General features: G+C 43.2%; 1 protein-coding gene across 10 annotated transcripts in view; it reads left to right on the forward strand.

Annotated features, from left to right (window-relative positions):
* LOC138755773 (receptor-type tyrosine-protein phosphatase mu-like) overlaps positions 1–19,041 on the forward strand; it is a 1,095,616-nt gene that overhangs the window by 370,763 nt on the left and 705,812 nt on the right. For all 10 annotated transcript variants that reach the window (XM_069922352.1, XM_069922354.1, XM_069922355.1 and 7 more), the window contains exon 4: positions 1,626–1,704. In XM_069922352.1, the coding sequence (XP_069778453.1) occupies positions 1,626–1,704 (79 nt within the window). The remainder of the gene's footprint in view (positions 1–1,625; positions 1,705–19,041) is intronic.

A 19,041-nucleotide genomic window follows, 5' to 3' on the forward strand; every position in this document is an offset into this window, starting at 1 on the left:
CTTCACCACCCTATCCACATGCCCTCCTACCTTCAGGGAACAATGCACCGTTATTCCTAGATCTTTCTGCTCCACTGCATCCTTCAACGCCCTCCCATTTACCACATAGGTCTTGCTTTGATTATTCTTTCCAAAATGAAGCACATCACACTTATCAGCATTAAACTCCATCTGCCATCTTTCTGCCCACTCCTCTAAGCAGTTTAAATTCCTCTGCAATCTTTGAAAACCCTCTTCATCATCCACAATTCCCCCTATTTTAGTATCAATTGCATATTTACTAATCCAATTTACCATCCCATCCTCCAGATCATTAATATATATGACAAACAGCAACGGTCCCAATACCGAACCCTGAGGTACACCGTTTGTCACCGGCCTCCATCCTGACAAACAATTATCTACTACTACTCTCTGGCACCTTCCTTCCAGCCACTGTTGAATCCATTTGATTATCTCCAAATGAATACCCAAGGACTTACCCTTCCTAACTAACTTCCCATGCAGTACCTTATCGAAGGCCTTTCTGAAGTCCATAAAGACAACATCCACTGCTCTACCCTACATGGTAGAAACCATTTCTGTATATTGAAATCTGTGGTGACCAATAATGCCCCTTTCCCCTACCAGCATGTACAGCAATTGGGAAAACCCCCACAGGTCACGGGGAAATGTACAAACTCCTTACAGACAGCGCCACATTCAAGCTGGTGCTGTAATAACATTGTAATAACTGCTGCACTAACTCTGCCAACAAAAGTTAGGCCAAAGGAATTGCTTCTGTGCTGTTTACACCTCAGTGAACCATGGGTGTGGAATTAGTCTGGTATTTTTCCTGGAGGCATTAGGAGTGAATGGGACTGGCTAGGGGCTGTTGATGTAGAAGAGCTCAGGATGTGATTTAGTTCAAGTTCAAGTTTATTTATCATCGATTGTACAAGTACAACCTGATGAACGTGTTCTCTGGCCCTCGGTGTAAAACATTGCATGCGCACACACAGACATAACATGAATACAAATAATACATCGGCATAGAACGTACATAAAAATATTAAAATAAATCAATATTCTTTTTTCTTAAATCAATAGTAGCGTCATGGAGGGTTTGTATGGACCAGTCTCTTGGACTAAATATTCATTACCAGTGAGTTAGCTGGATTTGATGGAGTAAAACACAAAAGTCTGCAGATGTTGAGATTATAGAAATGCTGGAGGAACAGCAGGTCTCATAGCATCCAGAGGAGGTAAAGATATATTACCGACATCTCAGGCCTGAGCCCTTTGTCAAAAAACACAAACATGCTGGAGAACTCAGCAGGATTCGCAGTGTCCCTAGGAGGTAAAAATATATTAGTGTTGTTTCGGGCCTGAGCCATTCCTCATACTCTGAGGGAGGGTTCCGGCCTGAAATGTCGGCAACATATCATTACCTCCTATGAACACTGCAAGACCTGCAGAGTCCTCCAGCATCTCTGGGTTGAAAGCTGTGCACAAAAACAGTATTTCATCATTTGTCGATACTTGATAATCCTGAGTGGGTGGAGATTGCAGCTATTCCAATTCACAATACCATTTTGCATACTTATGGTGCCCAGATTTATTGAAAAAAAAATTATTTCTTGCAGGTTGTGTTTGAAGCAGTCACATCAGGCCAGCCTGGACACATTGCAATCGATGAAGTGAAAATCCAAGGACACCCATGCAGTAAGTAATAAGTAGATTATCTTGTCCAAATTCAAAGCCTAGCTATATACGAGAGCATGTTGACTTTGGCCTATTATCTTCAGAGTGTCTTGTTGCCAATTCCTCATGTTCATTAGCTCATTATCAGGCTAACTAGTCAGTTGGATTCCCATTTCCATCTCCCTCTTTAGGAACTATAGAACATTACAGCCCTTCTAGTCTGTGCCAAACCATTTTTTTATGCCTAGTCCAGCTGACCTGCACCCAGTCCATACTCCTCCCACCCATGGACCTGCGCAAATTCTTCTTCAATGTTAAAATTGAGCCTACATTCACTACTTCAGATGGAAACTCATTGCACGCCCCCACCACTCTCTGTATGAAGAAATTCCCCCTCATGTTTCCCCCTACACGTTTCCCCTTTCACCCTGAACCCATGTCCTCTGCTTTGTATCTCACCTACCCTCTTGAATTATGATAATGTTTTGTACCTTCCAATCACTGGGACCCATTTGTAGGTCTTTAAAAGATGACAACTTTTTCATCCTTTTATGTCCCTTAATTAATTTTATTCATGTGTTTATTTAATCCTTTAGGTACAAATATTCTCCCCAAAGTACACACTCTATGAACACAGTATACTGTGATCTGAAAGTTTTTATTGTTAATGAAAAATATTATAAAGAGGAAAACTGAAATAAAAGCGGAAAATGTTGGAAGTCATCGGCAGGATATATTTAATGATGAAAGGCAGCTAACCTGATATGTTGGCTCAGTTGCTTAGCCCGTTGCTATTCTGTGTTTAAACTATTAGAATTGTGAGCTTGACTGTTATTCAAAAGGATTGTAGTATCAGGAATTAAGTACTTGTTTTAAAGTGACACGGTTAGCGTATAAATTTTTAAATTTTAAATTTAGACCAACAGCATGGTAACAGGCTATTTTGGCCCTTGAGTCCATACCAACAAATTTACACCCCATTAACCGTTTTGAATAGTGGGAGGAATCCGAAGCCCCCAGAGAAAGCCCATGCAAACATGGGAGAACGTACAAACTCCTTACAGACAGCATGGGAATCAAACGCTGCTCCGGTCCAAATTGCTGGCACTTTAAAGGTGTTGCACTAACCGCAACGCCAACCATGCCACCCTAGCTTAGCGATTAGTGCAATGCTGTTACAGTGCCAGCGACCGGAACTAGGGTTTGAATCCCACACTGTCTGTAAGGAGTTTGTATGTTCTCCCCGTGTCTGCATGGGCTTTCCCCAGGACTCCGGTTCCCTTCCACCCAACAAAACACAATTGGGAGTAATTGGGTGGCACAGGCTCATGGGCTGAAAGAATCTGTTATCATGGTGTATGTCTAAAAAATAGATTTTCTAACATGGAACATACATTCATAGGCATCTTTCAGAGATACAAAGGGAATGGACTGTTTGACTGGGTAGGAGTAAAAGACTGTAATGGATAAATCATTGGTTTGAAGAGATGATATTTAATTGATGGAATATTCTATTCAATTTGATGAAGTGGTTAAATTATTATTTTGGATATTGTCAAAATATATATTTTTTAGCTTCCTGGAGACAACTTTTCCCAAGTGAGAAGCAATGCTGATTTCCTTGCATCAATGAATGATTACACGGTCATTCTGTACGGACTATACAGTGACATGGAAATTTGGAGTCTTAGAATATCTTTTTCCCAATCTTTGAGGTTGTATTGAAATCAGGAGAGTTGGGTGGCGTAGAGGCAGATTTTATACAATTTCTACATTGTCCATTTACAAACACTTGATTTATTAATTTTTCCATAACTCATTGACTCTTTGATTCAGATTTCAGATTTATTGTCAGAGTACACACATGACATCACACACAACTCTAAGAAGAATTTTCCTGTGGGCAAGCTAGAATGACCACTTATTGGTTGTACAAAATACTGTACTCGAGAAGATATATATATATACACATGTAAAACAAATAAAGAAATGTAAACAGATAACAAATGTAAACAAATTGTGCAATACAGTGAGAATAAAAAAAATCAATAAATTGCTCAAGTAAGAGTTCTTAAATGAATCCCTGATTGAGTTAGTAATTAAGAGTCTAATGGTGGAGGGGGAGCAGCTGGCCCTGAACCTGGTGGTGCGAGTCTTGTGGCACCTAGACCTCTATCCTGGTGGTAGCAGTGAGAACAGAGCATGCCCTGGGTGATGTGGATCCTTGATGATTGCTGCTGCTCTCCAATGGCAACGTTCCCTGTAGATGTTCTCAATAGTGGGGAAGGTTTTGCCTGTGCGCTATGTCCACTATCTTTTGTAGGGCTTTATGTTGAGGGGTATTCATGTCTCCATACCAGTCTGTGATGAAGCCAATCATATGTTTATCTTTGTGATATGCATCTTCAATATATGAAAACATTTTTCCCAAAAAGATATAACGTGCCATACTCTGTGCAGAGGAATGCTGACATACCCATCATTGCATTTTGCCCAGCTTTGAAAATTTACAATTTTCACTTTACTCAACATTTTACATGAATACATCCCTCTTTGTCAATTGAGGAATGATGCCTATATCTTTGAGCCAGGATTCTACAAGGGAGGCATTTCATTAATGAACTGGACTACAATTTACTGTGGTTTAACCAGGAAATGATTAGGCAGCCCTTTCCAACACACATTATCTAAGCAGTTGGCCAACCTTGGATTTCTCTTTTAGTCTCAGAATATTGCATGTCAAAGATTGTTTTGGTGATGAATCTATGAATAATGTTTTCATTATATAGGACAGGGAGAGACATATTTCTGCAATAGGGAATCTAGGATCAGGAGGCAGAAGGATAAAAACTAGAGCCATCTGTTTCAGGATTGAGTTGAGGGAAATCTTCTAAACAAACTTTGGAATTCTATTCTTTAAATGGTAATTAAGGTTGTTCAGTTGTTAATTTTAAATCTGAGATTGTTAGATTGTTGTCATAATTTAAAAAAATTGTAGACATACAGCACGGTAACAGGTCATTTCGGCCCTCGAGACCACGTCTCCCAATTTACACCCCATTAACCTACATCCCTGGTACAGGTACACGATCCTTTATCCAGAACCCTTGGGCAACAGTGTATTCCGAATTTTGGATTTTTCTGGATTTCAGAAAACCCACCCGGATTGTGCTGCCGTATCCACCCCCAACCCCTTCCAGTTGCCCAGCCGTCTCCCCCAACCGCTGGTCCCTCGGCCGGCCGGACGTTTCCCCCGAATACCAGTTCCTCGGCCGCCACTCCCTCAGCCACCCGGCTTTCTCCCCTGACCGCGGTCCCTCAGCCACCCGGCCGTCTCCCCCGACTGGCGATCTCTCGGCAGCCTGGCCATGTCCTGGTAAACTTGGACCTCTCACTTTGTTCGTTTTAGATTGGTCACAGTGTTTGAGCTACCGAAAGGAAACAGAGACACACGCTGAGAGCACTTCAATTTATACAAATCTTTATTACTAAATCTAAAGCTGATTTCAAACTACAATGTGCAAGCCCTTCCCAATTATACTTATCAATGCCTGGACTGGTCCCAACTGCCGAAGTGAGGCAACGACCCCGTACACTTGTAGTAGGTTGTCGGGGTGCCGGTAGCAGCTTCTCCACCTCCCCCGACCGGGACGTTGGTTGGACTCTCGAAGCTTTTCTTCTTACTGAGAGATGTTTCCACCCCTCAGAGAGTCTGAAACTTCAGCAGCAGGACCATGGCTTATATTATCCAAAAATTGTTTACTCATAGCTTATCACTTTGAATAAATTGTTTACTTATCTTCAAGGTCTCCTGACAGTCTGCTACCAACAAAAGACAACTGCATCTCTGGGCATCATGGTGTAAATTAGATTATGTTTGCTGATTCACATGCATCTCTGGGTCTCATGGTGGAATTTAGATTATGCATACATCATACATTATTCTCAAAGTAACTGATACTCAGCCTTGCATAAGCAAAAGCATGGATTAAATCCTCCATTACATGCCGTCTCGCCCAACCGTGGTCCCTCGGCTGTCTCCCCCGACCGCCGGTCCCTCGGCCGCCCGGACATCTCCCCTGACCGCTGGTCCCTCAGCCACCTGGCAGTCTCACCCGCCGCCTCCTGTGACCACCCAGAAATTTCCACTTGCCAGATTTTTGAGCTTTCCAGATTTTAGATGTCCGGGTAAGGGATCGTGTACCTGTATAATTTTTTTTTAACGGTGGGAAGAAACTGGAGCCCGAGAGAAAACCCACCTGGGGAGAATGTATGAACTCCTTACAGACAGCATGGGTTTTGAACCCTGGTCCAGTTCTGATCATTGGTACTGCAAATGCTAACTGCTACACCATCCATTCCGCCATTATCTAAAATTATCGCAAATTTAGGAGAGAGGCGGCTGTCTGGTCACAGATCAGCCATGAGCTCACTGATTTGCAGAACAGGCTGTAGACTTAAATGGTCTTTTCCTGTTCCTATTTAAAAAAAAATTATTTATAGCACAGTAGAGACCGATTCCTTCCATTAAAACCCATGCTTCCCAATTGCATCCAATTAACCTACAACCCAGTAGGTTTTGGAGGATGGGAGGAAACCAGAGCACCTGGGAAAAAACTCGCACAAGCTACAGGAAGCAAGTACAAACTTCTTACAGCCAGTGCTGGATTCAAACCCGGGTCGCTGGCGCTGTAATAGCATCATCGTATTTTCCTAATGGCTTGGCTGTGGAACTGGGAGGAGCAATGCTACAACATCTAAGAGATTGTATTTCAGTAAATGCCTCAGTGAAGCAGCTGAAAAGAATGCAAACACCTATAAGGCTGTGAATAGGTGTAGGATCAGCTTATGTGTCTGCTTCAAGCCTGTCCTGCCATTTAGTATGATCATGTGTGATCTTATCGTCACCAGTTCTCCTTCTCACTCATCATGCAAATAAGTTTCTCTGTCGCAACTTTGAACCTGTCTAATGATTTTGACTCTTGAGGTAGAGAATTCTATTCACTAAAAGAACAAATTACCTATCATCTGTCTCAACTGGGGAATAGAACCATAGAACATTACAGCACAGAAACAGGCCCCTTTCATCTTTCTATTTTGTGCTGAACCTTTTTTTGCCTAGTCCTGCTAACCTGTACCCAATCCATAGCCCTCCATATCTCTCCCATCCATGTCCAAATTCTTCTGAAATGTTAAAATCGAGCCTGCATTCACCACTTTAGCTGGCAGCTCGTTACGCACTCCCACCACTCTCTGTATGAAGAAGCTCCGCCTCATGTTCCCCTAAACTTTTCCCCTTTCACCCTTAACTCATATCCTCTGGTTTGTATCTCACCTACCCTCAGTGACAAAAGCCTACCTACATTTATTCTGTCCATCCCCTCATAATTTTAAATAGCTCCACATTCTTCTACTCTATTCTGAAATTATATTTCTAGATTATCCTCTTAAACTAAACCTTGTTAAGCTCCCCCTTGGAATTCAGTTTGATTTTGAGATGCAGCGTGTTAACAGGCCTTTCCAGGCAATGATCCTGCGCCACCCAAATGCACCCATGTGACCAATTAACCTTTTAGCCCCGTTTGTCTTTGGAGTGTAGGAGGAAACTGGAACATTCGGAGAAATCACACGCAGACAGTGGAAGAACATGCAAACTCCTTCCAGACAGCATCAGATTTGAATCCAGGCCCCTGGTGACATAATTGCATTGTGCTAACCATGCCACCAGATGAGCAAAAAATTTTCTAACGTTCTGAATTCCAATTAATAGAGGCAAAACTTGGTTGACCTTTTCCCATTAGTGAACTTTCTATTCCCAAGAATCACAGTGGTGAACCTTATTTGAATTTCCTCCAATAAAAATATCTCACGTGGATGGATTTTAGCAAGGCCTTTGATGAGGTTCTGCCTGGTAGGCTGGTCCAGAAGGGCAGATCACATGGAATCCAGGGTGAGCTAGTCAATTGGATACAGAATTTGAGGGTTGTTGCAGTGGGGGGGCCTGTGTCAAGTAGTGTGCTGCAGGGATCAGTGCTGGTTCCACTGCTGTTTGTCCTCTGTATTAGTGACTTGGTGACAATGTAGTTAGCATTATTCATAAGGTTGGGTGTACAGTACAGTTAAGATTACAAGCAGGAGATAATGAACTGAGAAAATGGCCAAAGAATGGCTACTGGCCAGATAAAACTCTGGATAAAACCTGGGGCAACAGAAGTAAATACCAGAGGATGTTTGTTTAAGGTGAGCAGAGGAAAGTTTAGTGGAGATATATGGGAAAAGTTTTTTTTACCCAGAGATTAGTGGGTGCCTGGAATATATTGCCAGGGGTGGTGATGGAGGCTGGACCAATAGAGACATTTAAAATACTTAGACACAAGGATATAAGAAAAATAGAGGGTTATGGGTGTGAGTTAGGTTATTGAGTAGGTTTATAATTGGTTGGCACAACATCGTGGGCCAAGGGGCTTGTACTGTGCTGTAATGTTCTATGTACTAATGGCAGATGAAATTTTACTCAGACAAGTACGAGGTGTTGCATTTTGGTAGGTTAAGCTAGAGCAGAGCATGGCAGTGCTCTGGAGAGAGTTATAGAATAGAGAGACTTGTGGATTCAGATACATTGTTCTCTGACGATGATGACACTGGAAGACAGGTTGATTAAGAAGGCATTTTGCGCATTTGCCCTCAGTTATCAAGCCATTGAACACAGGAGCAGGGACATCATGTCAGAAGTGGACAAGACATTGTGAGACCACACTTGGAGAGCTGTGAGCAGTTCTGATCACCCAACTACAGGAAATATGTCATTAACCAGGAAACGGTGCAGGAAAGATTCACAAGAATGCAACTGGTTAGTTTCAGTAAGCTGGATCGGTGGAGACTTCACTCTCTGGACCTGAGGAGAATAAGGGGAACCTCTTAGAGGTTTATAAAATCATAAGGACCATAGATAAGATAAATAACCATGGATGATTCCTCAGGGAAGAAAAATATAAAGCTAGAGAGCATAGATTTCATGTGAGAGGGGAAATATTGAAAAGGGACGTGAGGGCCACCTTTTTAACACAGAGGGTTGTGAGTTATATCAGTTGAGTTACCAGAGGAAGTGGTAGGTGCAAGGATAATTGTAACATTAAAAAGGCATTTAAACGGGTATGTGTATAAGGATGGATCTGAACGATATTGGCTGAACACAGTCAAATGTGACTAGCTTGGCCGGACTGGCAAGTTGAGCTGAAGGGCCCGTTTCTGTCCCGCAGAACTTTACATCTCTGAATCAAAATTATGTAAAATCTGGCCAGTTCTGACATAAATAGGAAAAACGAATTATCTGACTGAGATGAACCCTAGTTCTTTTCCATGTTGACTAAATAATGGGCATCTCACATATCTAATTTAGCGCTGCTTCTGTCGTCCTGGTACGAAAAGGAAGTGAGCTGATTATTGGCTGCTCAATGATTCTTGGAAAAGAAATGGCTCTGCATTGCTGTAGCTTAGGAGATTGTAGTATTTATTTATTTGATATGTTTGGTTGTGTGAACCCACTATCTACTGGCTCTCTCTGGTCATCTGTGGTTACTTTGTACTGAGGTGTCACTTTGAAAAGGATGCCCATCAGCACTGGCTACTTGAAGGCTGGCTCTGTAACCAAAAATAATGTCCACGGGATTAGAGGGAAAATATGAACTCTATAATCCAGGCAGGATAAAGTCAGACTTGCCAGAATTGTGATCTCTACAGAGTCAGCAAGATTTTCAATGCCAGTTGCTGGTATCTATGTTGATGTACAATTTTAATATTCAATTCTTATGTGGATTTCAGTCGTACGAAGGGTAAAAAAAACCCTACCCCCAATCAATCCCAGAGCTGAAAAGCTCAGAAAAAAAAGCTTTTCCTTGTGCGCACATTGAATTTCAATTGTTTCTCTGGACAAGAAGTTGCTGGTCATTTGTTTTCCCCTACAGGTGACAAGGAGCGATAAACTAGATGGTCTACTTCTGTCTCTAACTGCACCATATGAATGACGCTCCAACCTTCCCAGGGCCAACTAACATACGAATGAAGCAAATGTTAAAACTCAAGGGTATTTAGAGCATAAAGTGCCCTCTGTCCTTCTGATCTTGTGTCAGACTTTAAAAATAATGGACCTAACATAAGACACCACCGATATTTAGAAGCCTGAAAATACTAGAAATATTCAGAGATCAGGCAGCTCAGCATTCTCAAACATTGACTCTCTTCCCTCACTTAAGGAGCTGCCCATTCTGCTGAGTATTTCAGCAAAGTTTTAAAATTAAAAGTCAACCTTTATGTGCGTTACAAAATTCAACATTTTGTATTCTGCGGACTGACAATTAACCTACAGAAATTGCATCATCAATCCATATTATGCACAACCTTTTATGTAGGTTCTTTCAGCCTCTTGTATAATTCCAGCATCTAAAGCTACGGTAGGTATTTCGATGTCCTGATTTGCAAAGCAGATTTGTCTATGCTTCCTTCCTTCTTAACAATGTACTAATGTCATGACGTCCTGATACAGCTGCTGTGACATTCTCATCTGTGATGCGTTTACTTGTGGTAAGCTTGTTCCATTCCATGGACAATTTACTCAGTTCGGAGGCTGACACCAGTCGAGGTGCATTCAGCTGTGTGGGAAAAAAAACAGTTCCATTAAGCTAAATGCTTGACTTCTCGCTGCCTTGCTGTTGATTTTATGGGCAGTCTTTAGAATCATATCAGCAGATTTCAAAATGAAGGGGAGAGGTTTTCAGAGGAAGGAAAAGATAAGGAAAAGGTGGATAAGAGAGATTATTTGCAGATTATAGGAATAGCAAACACAGAAGTGTTTTCTTTGTTGTACCTGACGAAGGGGCCTAGGCCCGAAATGTTGGCTACCCTTTACTTCCTGTGGTCTGTTGAGTTAGCTGCTGAGTTTCTCCAGTAAATTTGTGCACTGTGCGAAGGCATCTCCTGTCTATTAACTGTGGACAAGTGGACAAAGCCTCCCCGATCACATCCCCCTGTCAAGAATACCTCGGCACATTTGCAATGTGAATTTGTGCCTGTGGCAAAAATAAGCTCCCATTCAAACGAATGGATGAACTCAGCATTCAGGCATGGCACCATCATACACGATGTGACCTAAACTATTTACTATTCTTCTCTAATCCTTATGGAAATTGTCCTGTTTCCTGAATTTCACCATATACACAAAAACATTGCCAGCCATAGCGCGAGTACAAAAGGATGGAATTAAATGAAAAGGAAAATAGCGCACATGCTGGAAGTGTAAAATAAAAACAGAAACGCTGGAAATATTTCGCAGATCAGGCACTATTAACAGAATTAATACTTTAGGCCGATGATCTTTCATCTGAACCATAATGAAAGGTCATTGACCTGAAAGGTAAACTCTATTTCTTCCTCTGCAAACACTGCTGTGTGAAATTGCAAGCCTACCGTCCATAAACCAGTTAGACCCCAAGACAAAGGAGCAGGAACAGGCTATTCAGCCCATTGAGTCTCCCCTGCCATTTAATCATGAGCTGATCCATTTCCCCACTCAGCCCGACTGCCTAGCCTTCTCCCCATCACCTTTGATGCCCTGGCTAATCAAGAACCTATCAATCTCTGCCTTAAATACACCCAATGACTTGGCCTCCACAACTGCCTGTGGCAAAAATTCCACAGATTTACCACCTTCTGCCTAAAGTCATTCCTCCGCATCTCTGTTCTAAGCGGACGCCCTTCAATCCTGAAGTTGTGCCCTCTTGTCCCAGACTCTCACCATGGGAAACAACATTTCTCCAACTACTTTGTCAATGTTAAAAATGTTTCCAAAAAATCTCCCCTTCATTCTCCTAAATCCCAATGAGTACAGGCCAAGAGCCATCAAGCATTCCTCATATGATGAGCCTTTCATTTTCAGAATTATCCTCGTGAGCCTTTTCTGAACTCTCTCCAACATCAGCACATACTTTCTTAAATGAGGAGCCCAAAACTGCGCACAATATTCCAAGTGATGTCTCACCAGTGCCTTAAAAGCATCAACATCATATTTCTGCTCTTATATTCTATTCCTCTTGAAATGAATGCCAGCAATTGCATTTGCCCTCTTCATCACCGGCTTAGCATGCAAGTTTACCCTTTAGGGTATCCGACACGAGGACTCCCAGTGCATCTGGGTATTTTCAATTATCTCCCCTATTAGAAAATAGTCTGCCAGTTTATTTTTTTCTACCAAAGTGCATGGCCATGCAAGTGCCAAAATTGTGTTTCATTTGCACTCTCTGAAAGCACTGTCCCTTTATTCGCATTTTTACAGCTCAACAGATTTTTTTTTCTCACTTCAAGCATTTATTCAACTCCCTTTTGGAAGTTATGATTGAATTTGCTCCTAATGCTATTCCAAGGATCAGTAGTTTGTTCCGAATCCCCCAAAAGCATCCTTAAGAAAATAAAAACTTGCCACTCCCAAATTCAGATTCCTTTGCCAATCCTGAGGCCTTTGGTTACTTCACTCTCTGGAAACAGTTGCCCCAAATGCTTCATCGAACCTCAGAATTACATGAAACAATTGTTAAATTTCTCTGCCTTAAACAAAACAATTCAACCATGCCGAGCTTTGAAATCCCTCCAACAGTGAAGTGCCTTAGACTGGCAAAACCATGGTTTGGACCTGACTAATGTTTTAGGAAGGTTGAGTATGACTCCTGTACTTTGTACTCTGTGGTTTTCTTGACAGAGGGGTGAATTCTTCACAGAGGGGTGAACTCTTGGCATGGAGCACTACCACAGCTGCTCCGGACCCACGAGGAGCAGGGAGCGGAGACACAACACTCCCGTGGGGTCCTACCACTCAGCCGTCAGCTCCGTACAGGCTTTTAACAGCCTGTTAATGGAGCCGATGGTAGTTTTATTTGAACGCGGAGTCTGGGCCCAAGGGGGCAGCGCCCATGATCAGCAGCCATGCGGTGTTGCAGACTCCAGAGAAGAGAGGACTGGCACAGGGCTCCTCGAAACTGGGAGAATGTCCCCTGATTGAGAAGGAGAAGCAGAGGAGGTGACCCACAGGATGGTGACCATGGCAGCGGGACAGTGAGGGGCTGCTGGCGACTCGAGGTGAGGACCCGCTCAGGCTGCGGATGATTGAGGTCGAGCTTTTCGCACCAGCTGGTGGACTGCGGGCGATGAACTCGAGACTGGTTGAAGGGATAGGATACCAAGTATCAGAACTGAGATGCGAGAGGGTGCCGAGGGCACTGAAGGTTTCCTGATTTGGAGCTCAGGCTGACGATGGTTTGCTCTGGACTCTGTGTGGTTCCAGGTGCTGTATCAGTGCTGGATGCGAATATTCAGGCACTCGGGGTCTCTGAGTGGGCTATCTTTTCTTCTCTTTCTCTGGCTGCCATTTCTGCTGATGGCGCATCTGCCGACCTTATGGTAGGCGAAAACAAATTCCATGTAATGTTGCACTGTTTTTATTACATGACAATAAGGGAATCTTGAATTCCATATGTTTTTATTTATCTGGTCAAATTATTCCATCATTTCTAACTGGATGGGCTTCCAAGTCACAATTCCAGTTCTGCAAAATTCTGATAATCTGACCACTGGATGTAAATTATTGGGGTGTCAATATACTTAATGATTTTGCCATGGTGGGGACCATGGCATGGTGGGGACCATTTTGCCATGGTGGGGACCATGCCATGGTGGGGACCATTTTGCCATGGTGGGGACCATTTTGCCATGATGGGGACCATGCCATGGTGGGGACCATTTTGCCATGGTGGGGACCATGCCATGGTGGGGACCATTTTGCCATGATGGGAACCATGCCATGGTGGGGACCATTTTGCCATGGTGGGGACCATTCCATGGTGGGGACCATTTTGCCATGGTGGGGACCTTAAAGCAATTGGGCACAGGTATCAGGTTAAGCAGTGGATGCTTCTGAGGGGATCTGAAGAGATTTTTTTACCACTGAGAATGGTTGGAACCTGGAATGTGCTGCCTTTGGAAACAGCTAAGTGGGACTCGTGTGGTTAAATACAGTAATGCCCCCATTATCCAGAATTCAAGCAACCGGCAAAATAAAAATAAATAAAAGGAAAATAATAGGTAAAAAATACAAAAGTTTAAAATTGGCGCGCCTCACCGTTGGTTCCCCAATCCACCACTTGCGTGCCAGCCGACACCTCTAAGCAGTTCCACCTTGTGACCAACGTAAACCAACAGGGGTTCTGTTTCGCAGAATATTACTTTGGGACAAATTTCCTCCCTAACTGTTACCAGGCCGGAAGAAAACCAACCCGGCAGGCGTAAAGGTGTTAGATGGAGATGTGCAAGAGAATGGAAAGTCGTGCAGTGCTTATGGAGAAATTTAATGTTGTCTCATCAACCATCTATGACGTTAAGCCCCAGTCTCTTAAAATTAAGCAGTTCTATATGAAGTACGACACTGATAAAAGTGTGAGTGATATCACACTCTTCATACCTCCAAGGTAAAATTACTCGACGATGCTCTTTTTAAATGGTTTTGTTTGAAAAGGTCAGAAGCTGGTTGTATGTCAGGACCCACGTTGCAAGGAAAAGGAAGGAGTGCCATGAGAATATGAATATAATATCTGCATATTAGTCTTGTCTGATGTGCAGAAATCAACAGATTATGAGGCAACAGATAAGTTCAGTCTCAAGCAACTGGAATATACACCTATCCAGGATCTACCAATCCCTGTAGGTGCCAGATACCAGGGGTTTTGTTGTACAAAGGTTGGCCTATCCATGATGGGCCAAACTGCCTGTTTCTGTACTTTCTAGCTCTGTGACTGCATGACTATTGAGAAAGGTTCAATGTCTAGAACAGTACCGGCCCTTCAACCCACAACGTTTTGACCTATACACCTAATCCATGAGCAATCTAACTCTGCCCTCCCCTCACTGTCCGTAACTCCCTATTTTTCTTACATCCATGCACCTAAGAATCTTTCAAATGTCTCTTTTGCATTAACTTCAAATGTCAAAAAAAAACTCTCTCATCTTCCCGAAACTTCCCTCCACTTAACCTTAAACAGATTTCTTGGGCCTTTGGCCATTTATCGCCCCAGTAAAAAAAATGTGCTGGGTGTCCACTCTATCTATGCCTGCTATAATCTTCGACACCTCTATTAAGTCACCTCTTGTCCTTCATTGCTCCAAAGGAGGAAGCCCCAGCTCTCAGATCCCTCATTCATTTTCAACTCACCACGGCCCGAGATACCAAAATCCCTTCTGACTCAATGTGGCCCCAAATCTCGTGTTCTTTTACTCACCTGGATCCTGCATTCCATTGTGATTCACCTATTCTCTTTAAGTTTTGAATGTTCCCTGGTAATTTGGAGTTAAAGAGGTCTGAAATCCTTGGTACATGTACTTTAACATCAAAAAGTGAATTGAAAGTGTGTCGGGGCGTTAATGTCCAATAGTCTGAAAAGTCCAGCACTATTAGTCAAGTTTATTGTCATCTAACTGCACAAGTACAACGCGGCGAAGTTTGACATGATCGTGGCCAGTAGCCTTGATGCTTCAGTCTTTTCAGGAAGTGCAGACATTGTAGCGCCTTCCTGACAAGTGAGAAGATGATGTGTCCACAATTGACCACTAGTTAGAATCCCAAGTGTGCCTGATTATTTATTGTACCTCTTAAAATTGCTTCCTCTAATTTGTTTTGCCTCATTTAAGGCTTCTTATGAAACTTAATTATTTGCCACTGTTTTACATTTCATCTGCTCTGTATCTGCCATGTGGTCATCAGAACCTTTGAATAATGAGCTGAGTCACATTACAGGGAGCCCTGTGCTCTGGCACAGCAGGGAGGACCTCCTCTTCTGACATGACACTGACCTCAGGCCTCGCTCTTGAGAACAAGATGCCCTAATGAGCCCCTACTCCACCGTGTGCCCATTGAACAGAATTTCTCTGCCGTAGTGTTGTCTGCAAACAATTCTCAATTAAATAAAATTTGCTGCCAAGAGTAACTTATGGAACAAATCCACAGCAAACAAATAATCTATAATTGTGTCAACGGTGTATCTGTAAAGAATTAATCACTGGCTATGAAATGCTTTGCAGTTGACGCCAATGGTTTGTCTTGGAAGAAAGGCAGAAGCAGGAGAAGGGGTTTACCAATGCATGCAAAGCTGCAGCAGAAGTAATTACTTGATTTATCAGCCAAGTTCAGAAATGGGATGGCAAAACAATGCTGAGTTTAATGCAACTGTGATAGATGATAGTCTTTTATTTATCCAGATGCTCAGAGAGTGTACATTAGCAAATATGTAAGGTGGTAATGGGCCCACAGTGGCAATGAGGTTATGGGATTTGATACCAGATGCAGGCAATTCCATTCAAGTGAATGCTCTCCATTTTAATCATAAACAAAGCACTCAACCAAATCGCAGGTTTCTGAAGATGAGTGGTACAAAACTGTCAATTCTGCACATTTTCATTCCCATTCTCTGCAACCAAGCACCATAAATGCTCTAATACAATAGCTCAATAGAAAATGAATTATGATTGCATACAAGAATAAATTCTGCCAGACTGCACATCAGCAGTGGAAAAATATTATCTTTCAATATGCACTAACTGGAGCTACGATAGATTTACTCAATTACATGTCTTGGCATAGTTTATCAGCCTTTTTTCTGCGTTTGGTTTACTTTTTTTGACACGCAACTTGTTGTGAACCTCAATCTTTTAGTTCCTAGTTCATATTTGTGGTGTGCCTTGAGAATCTCTTATTTCTTTGCATACCTCTGTCTGGTTTGTTATTTCTGAATCCTGATTGGGTTAAATTTTATCATTTTTATTGCCTATCTTTTTTGTTTAATTTTCTATTAACCATATAACAACTACAGCACCATGCCGAACACCTACTCCCACCTAGTCGCATTGACCCGCACCCGGCCATTAGCCCTCCACACCTCTCCCATTCATATACCTATCCAACTTTCCCTTAAATATTAAAATTGAACCCACTTCTACCACCTCGGCTGGAAGCTCATTCCTCACTGCCCTCTAAGTGAAGAAATTCTTCCTCATGTTTTCCCTATATATTACCCCCTTCAATCTCAATCCATGCCCTAATGTTTGAATTTCCCCCACTCTCAATGGAAAAAGCCTGTCCACATTGAGTCTCTCTGTCTCCCTTATAATTTTGAATACCTCGATCAAATCACCCCTTAACCTTCTGCGCTCCAGGGAATAAAGTCCCAGCCTGCTCAACCTTTATCCCTGTAACTCAAACCCTGAAACTCAGGCAACATTCTTGCAAATCTTCTCTGCACTCTCTCTGTTCTGTTTATATCCTTCCTATAATTTAGTGACCAAAACTGCACACAATATTCCAAATTTGGCCTCAGCAATGCCTTACACAACTTCAACATGACATCCCACCTCCTATCCTCAATACCCCAATTTATGAAGGTGTGGAGCACACAATTAACACATTGACATGATGGAGTGATTAAATGACTTTAATTACCAAAAATCTGAGGCTTACTGATATACTATTTGGCCAGGTTTCTGGAACAGGAGCAAGAGGGACAAGTCTGGGCCCACCAGTCTTTATTGCGAAATCGGGGAGGAGCCAAGGGAGGGGTTTAGGGAAGGTCCAGACTGGCCAGTCACACATTCACCCCTTCTTTGAGATAAAATCCAACGGGGTGATGTGGCGACACTGACAAAAGGCAAAGGAGGAAAAACCCAACACCCAACCCCAACCAACCAATTTTCCCCTGCAGCCGCTGCAACCGTGTCTGCCTGTCCCGCATCGGACTTGTCAGCCACAAACGAGCCTGCAGCTGACGTGGACTTTTACCCCCTCCATAAATCTTCGTCCGCGAAGCCAAGCCAAAGAAACATCATACATAGTGTACATCACAGGTTCAGCTTGTCCGGTGCTATCGTGATCCTCTGCGACTTCCAAGGCGCTGGGCGAGGCCTGTTGTTCCTGTGTCGAGGTCTGTGTACCTGTGTGGGTGGAATTTCAGTTACAGAGTCCGCTGCCTGTTGGGGTGGGCTCCTTGCTGGTGAGATCTCTGTGGGATTGACTGCCGCAAGTGCTTGACTGGTGACTGGTGCTGGCAGAGGAGGTTCTACGGTTATCAGGGGGGTGGGAGTACGTCAAAGCCCTGGAACGTGGATGGGCATTGTATTGATTGATCATCTGGTTCTTCTGGGTTTACCTGATCAGTGTTAGTGTCCCCCTGACCGGGCCAGATTTTGTACTGACACCGTGTCCTCCCACCCATCTTGGTACTGCTCAATTGCATATTGTGGGTTCGCGTGAGCAGATGCATTTTTTCCGCAAGGGACCCTCGGAACTGATAGAGTCGACCTTTAGCCTCAAATACTGTGTAAGGGTGGTCCTCAGAATGGATTGGCAGCTGGTTATAGGCAGCTTTCAGGTCAGTGGTTGAATAGACCTGATACTGCATGATATAGTTCACCATATCTGAAGTGCGAGGGAGGGGTATGCGTCCAGGAATGTGTTTGGCTATTGTCAATCACTAACCTGGACTTGTTTCCCCCTTTTTACTACCACTACTTGTGCTCTCCATGGGCTGGTGCTGGATTTGATGATCCCCTCCTCCAGTAGGCGCTGGTCTCCATCTTTATGTATGAACTCAGTGTGGAGAGGCTGTAAGTGGGTTCTGGTTTTGAGGGCCCTCCATTCAGAACTGTTATCGGAGGAAGGGGACCAGAAAACTCCAAGGTCGCGTTTTTAAGGTGACACAGGAAGTCCAGACCCAACAATACTGCAGCGCACTATTCATCTAAAATTCATCTGACAAGTGAGGAGATGTTGAGAGTCCATGATAGGTCACAAGTGAGCTCCAACGAACATGGTGCTCTCCACTCTATCTACTACAGAGTTGATGATGTGTAGGGGAGGGTGGTCATTCTTGGTCCTCCTGAAGTCCATAATCATCTCCTTCATCTTGTCAATGTTAAGATTCATAACGTTACTCTCAAACAATTTCGCGAGATTTTCCACCTCTTCTCTGTAGTGCGACTCATCGTTACTGTTGGAGCTGGATCTGGTGTTGTGGGTCAGTAGCATGAACAGGGGCAGGCTGAGCACACAGCCCTAAAGTGCTCCAGTGCTCAGTGTGACTGTGCTCGATATTCTGCCACCTGTCTTTCCTTTAAGGTCCAGAATCCAATTACAGAGAGGAGTGTTGAGTGCCAGCGAGGGTAGCTTCTCCACCAGCCTCTGAGGAATGATCGCCGAGCTGAGGTCAATGAACAGCAGCCTGGCATATCAGGCGTCATTCTCCAGGTGAGCCAGGAGTGAAGTGACAAGGCTAT

This window comes from Narcine bancroftii, chromosome 2 (assembly GCF_036971445.1).
Source record: "Narcine bancroftii isolate sNarBan1 chromosome 2, sNarBan1.hap1, whole genome shotgun sequence".
In the NCBI taxonomy this organism is placed as follows: Eukaryota; Metazoa; Chordata; class Chondrichthyes; order Torpediniformes; family Narcinidae; genus Narcine; species Narcine bancroftii.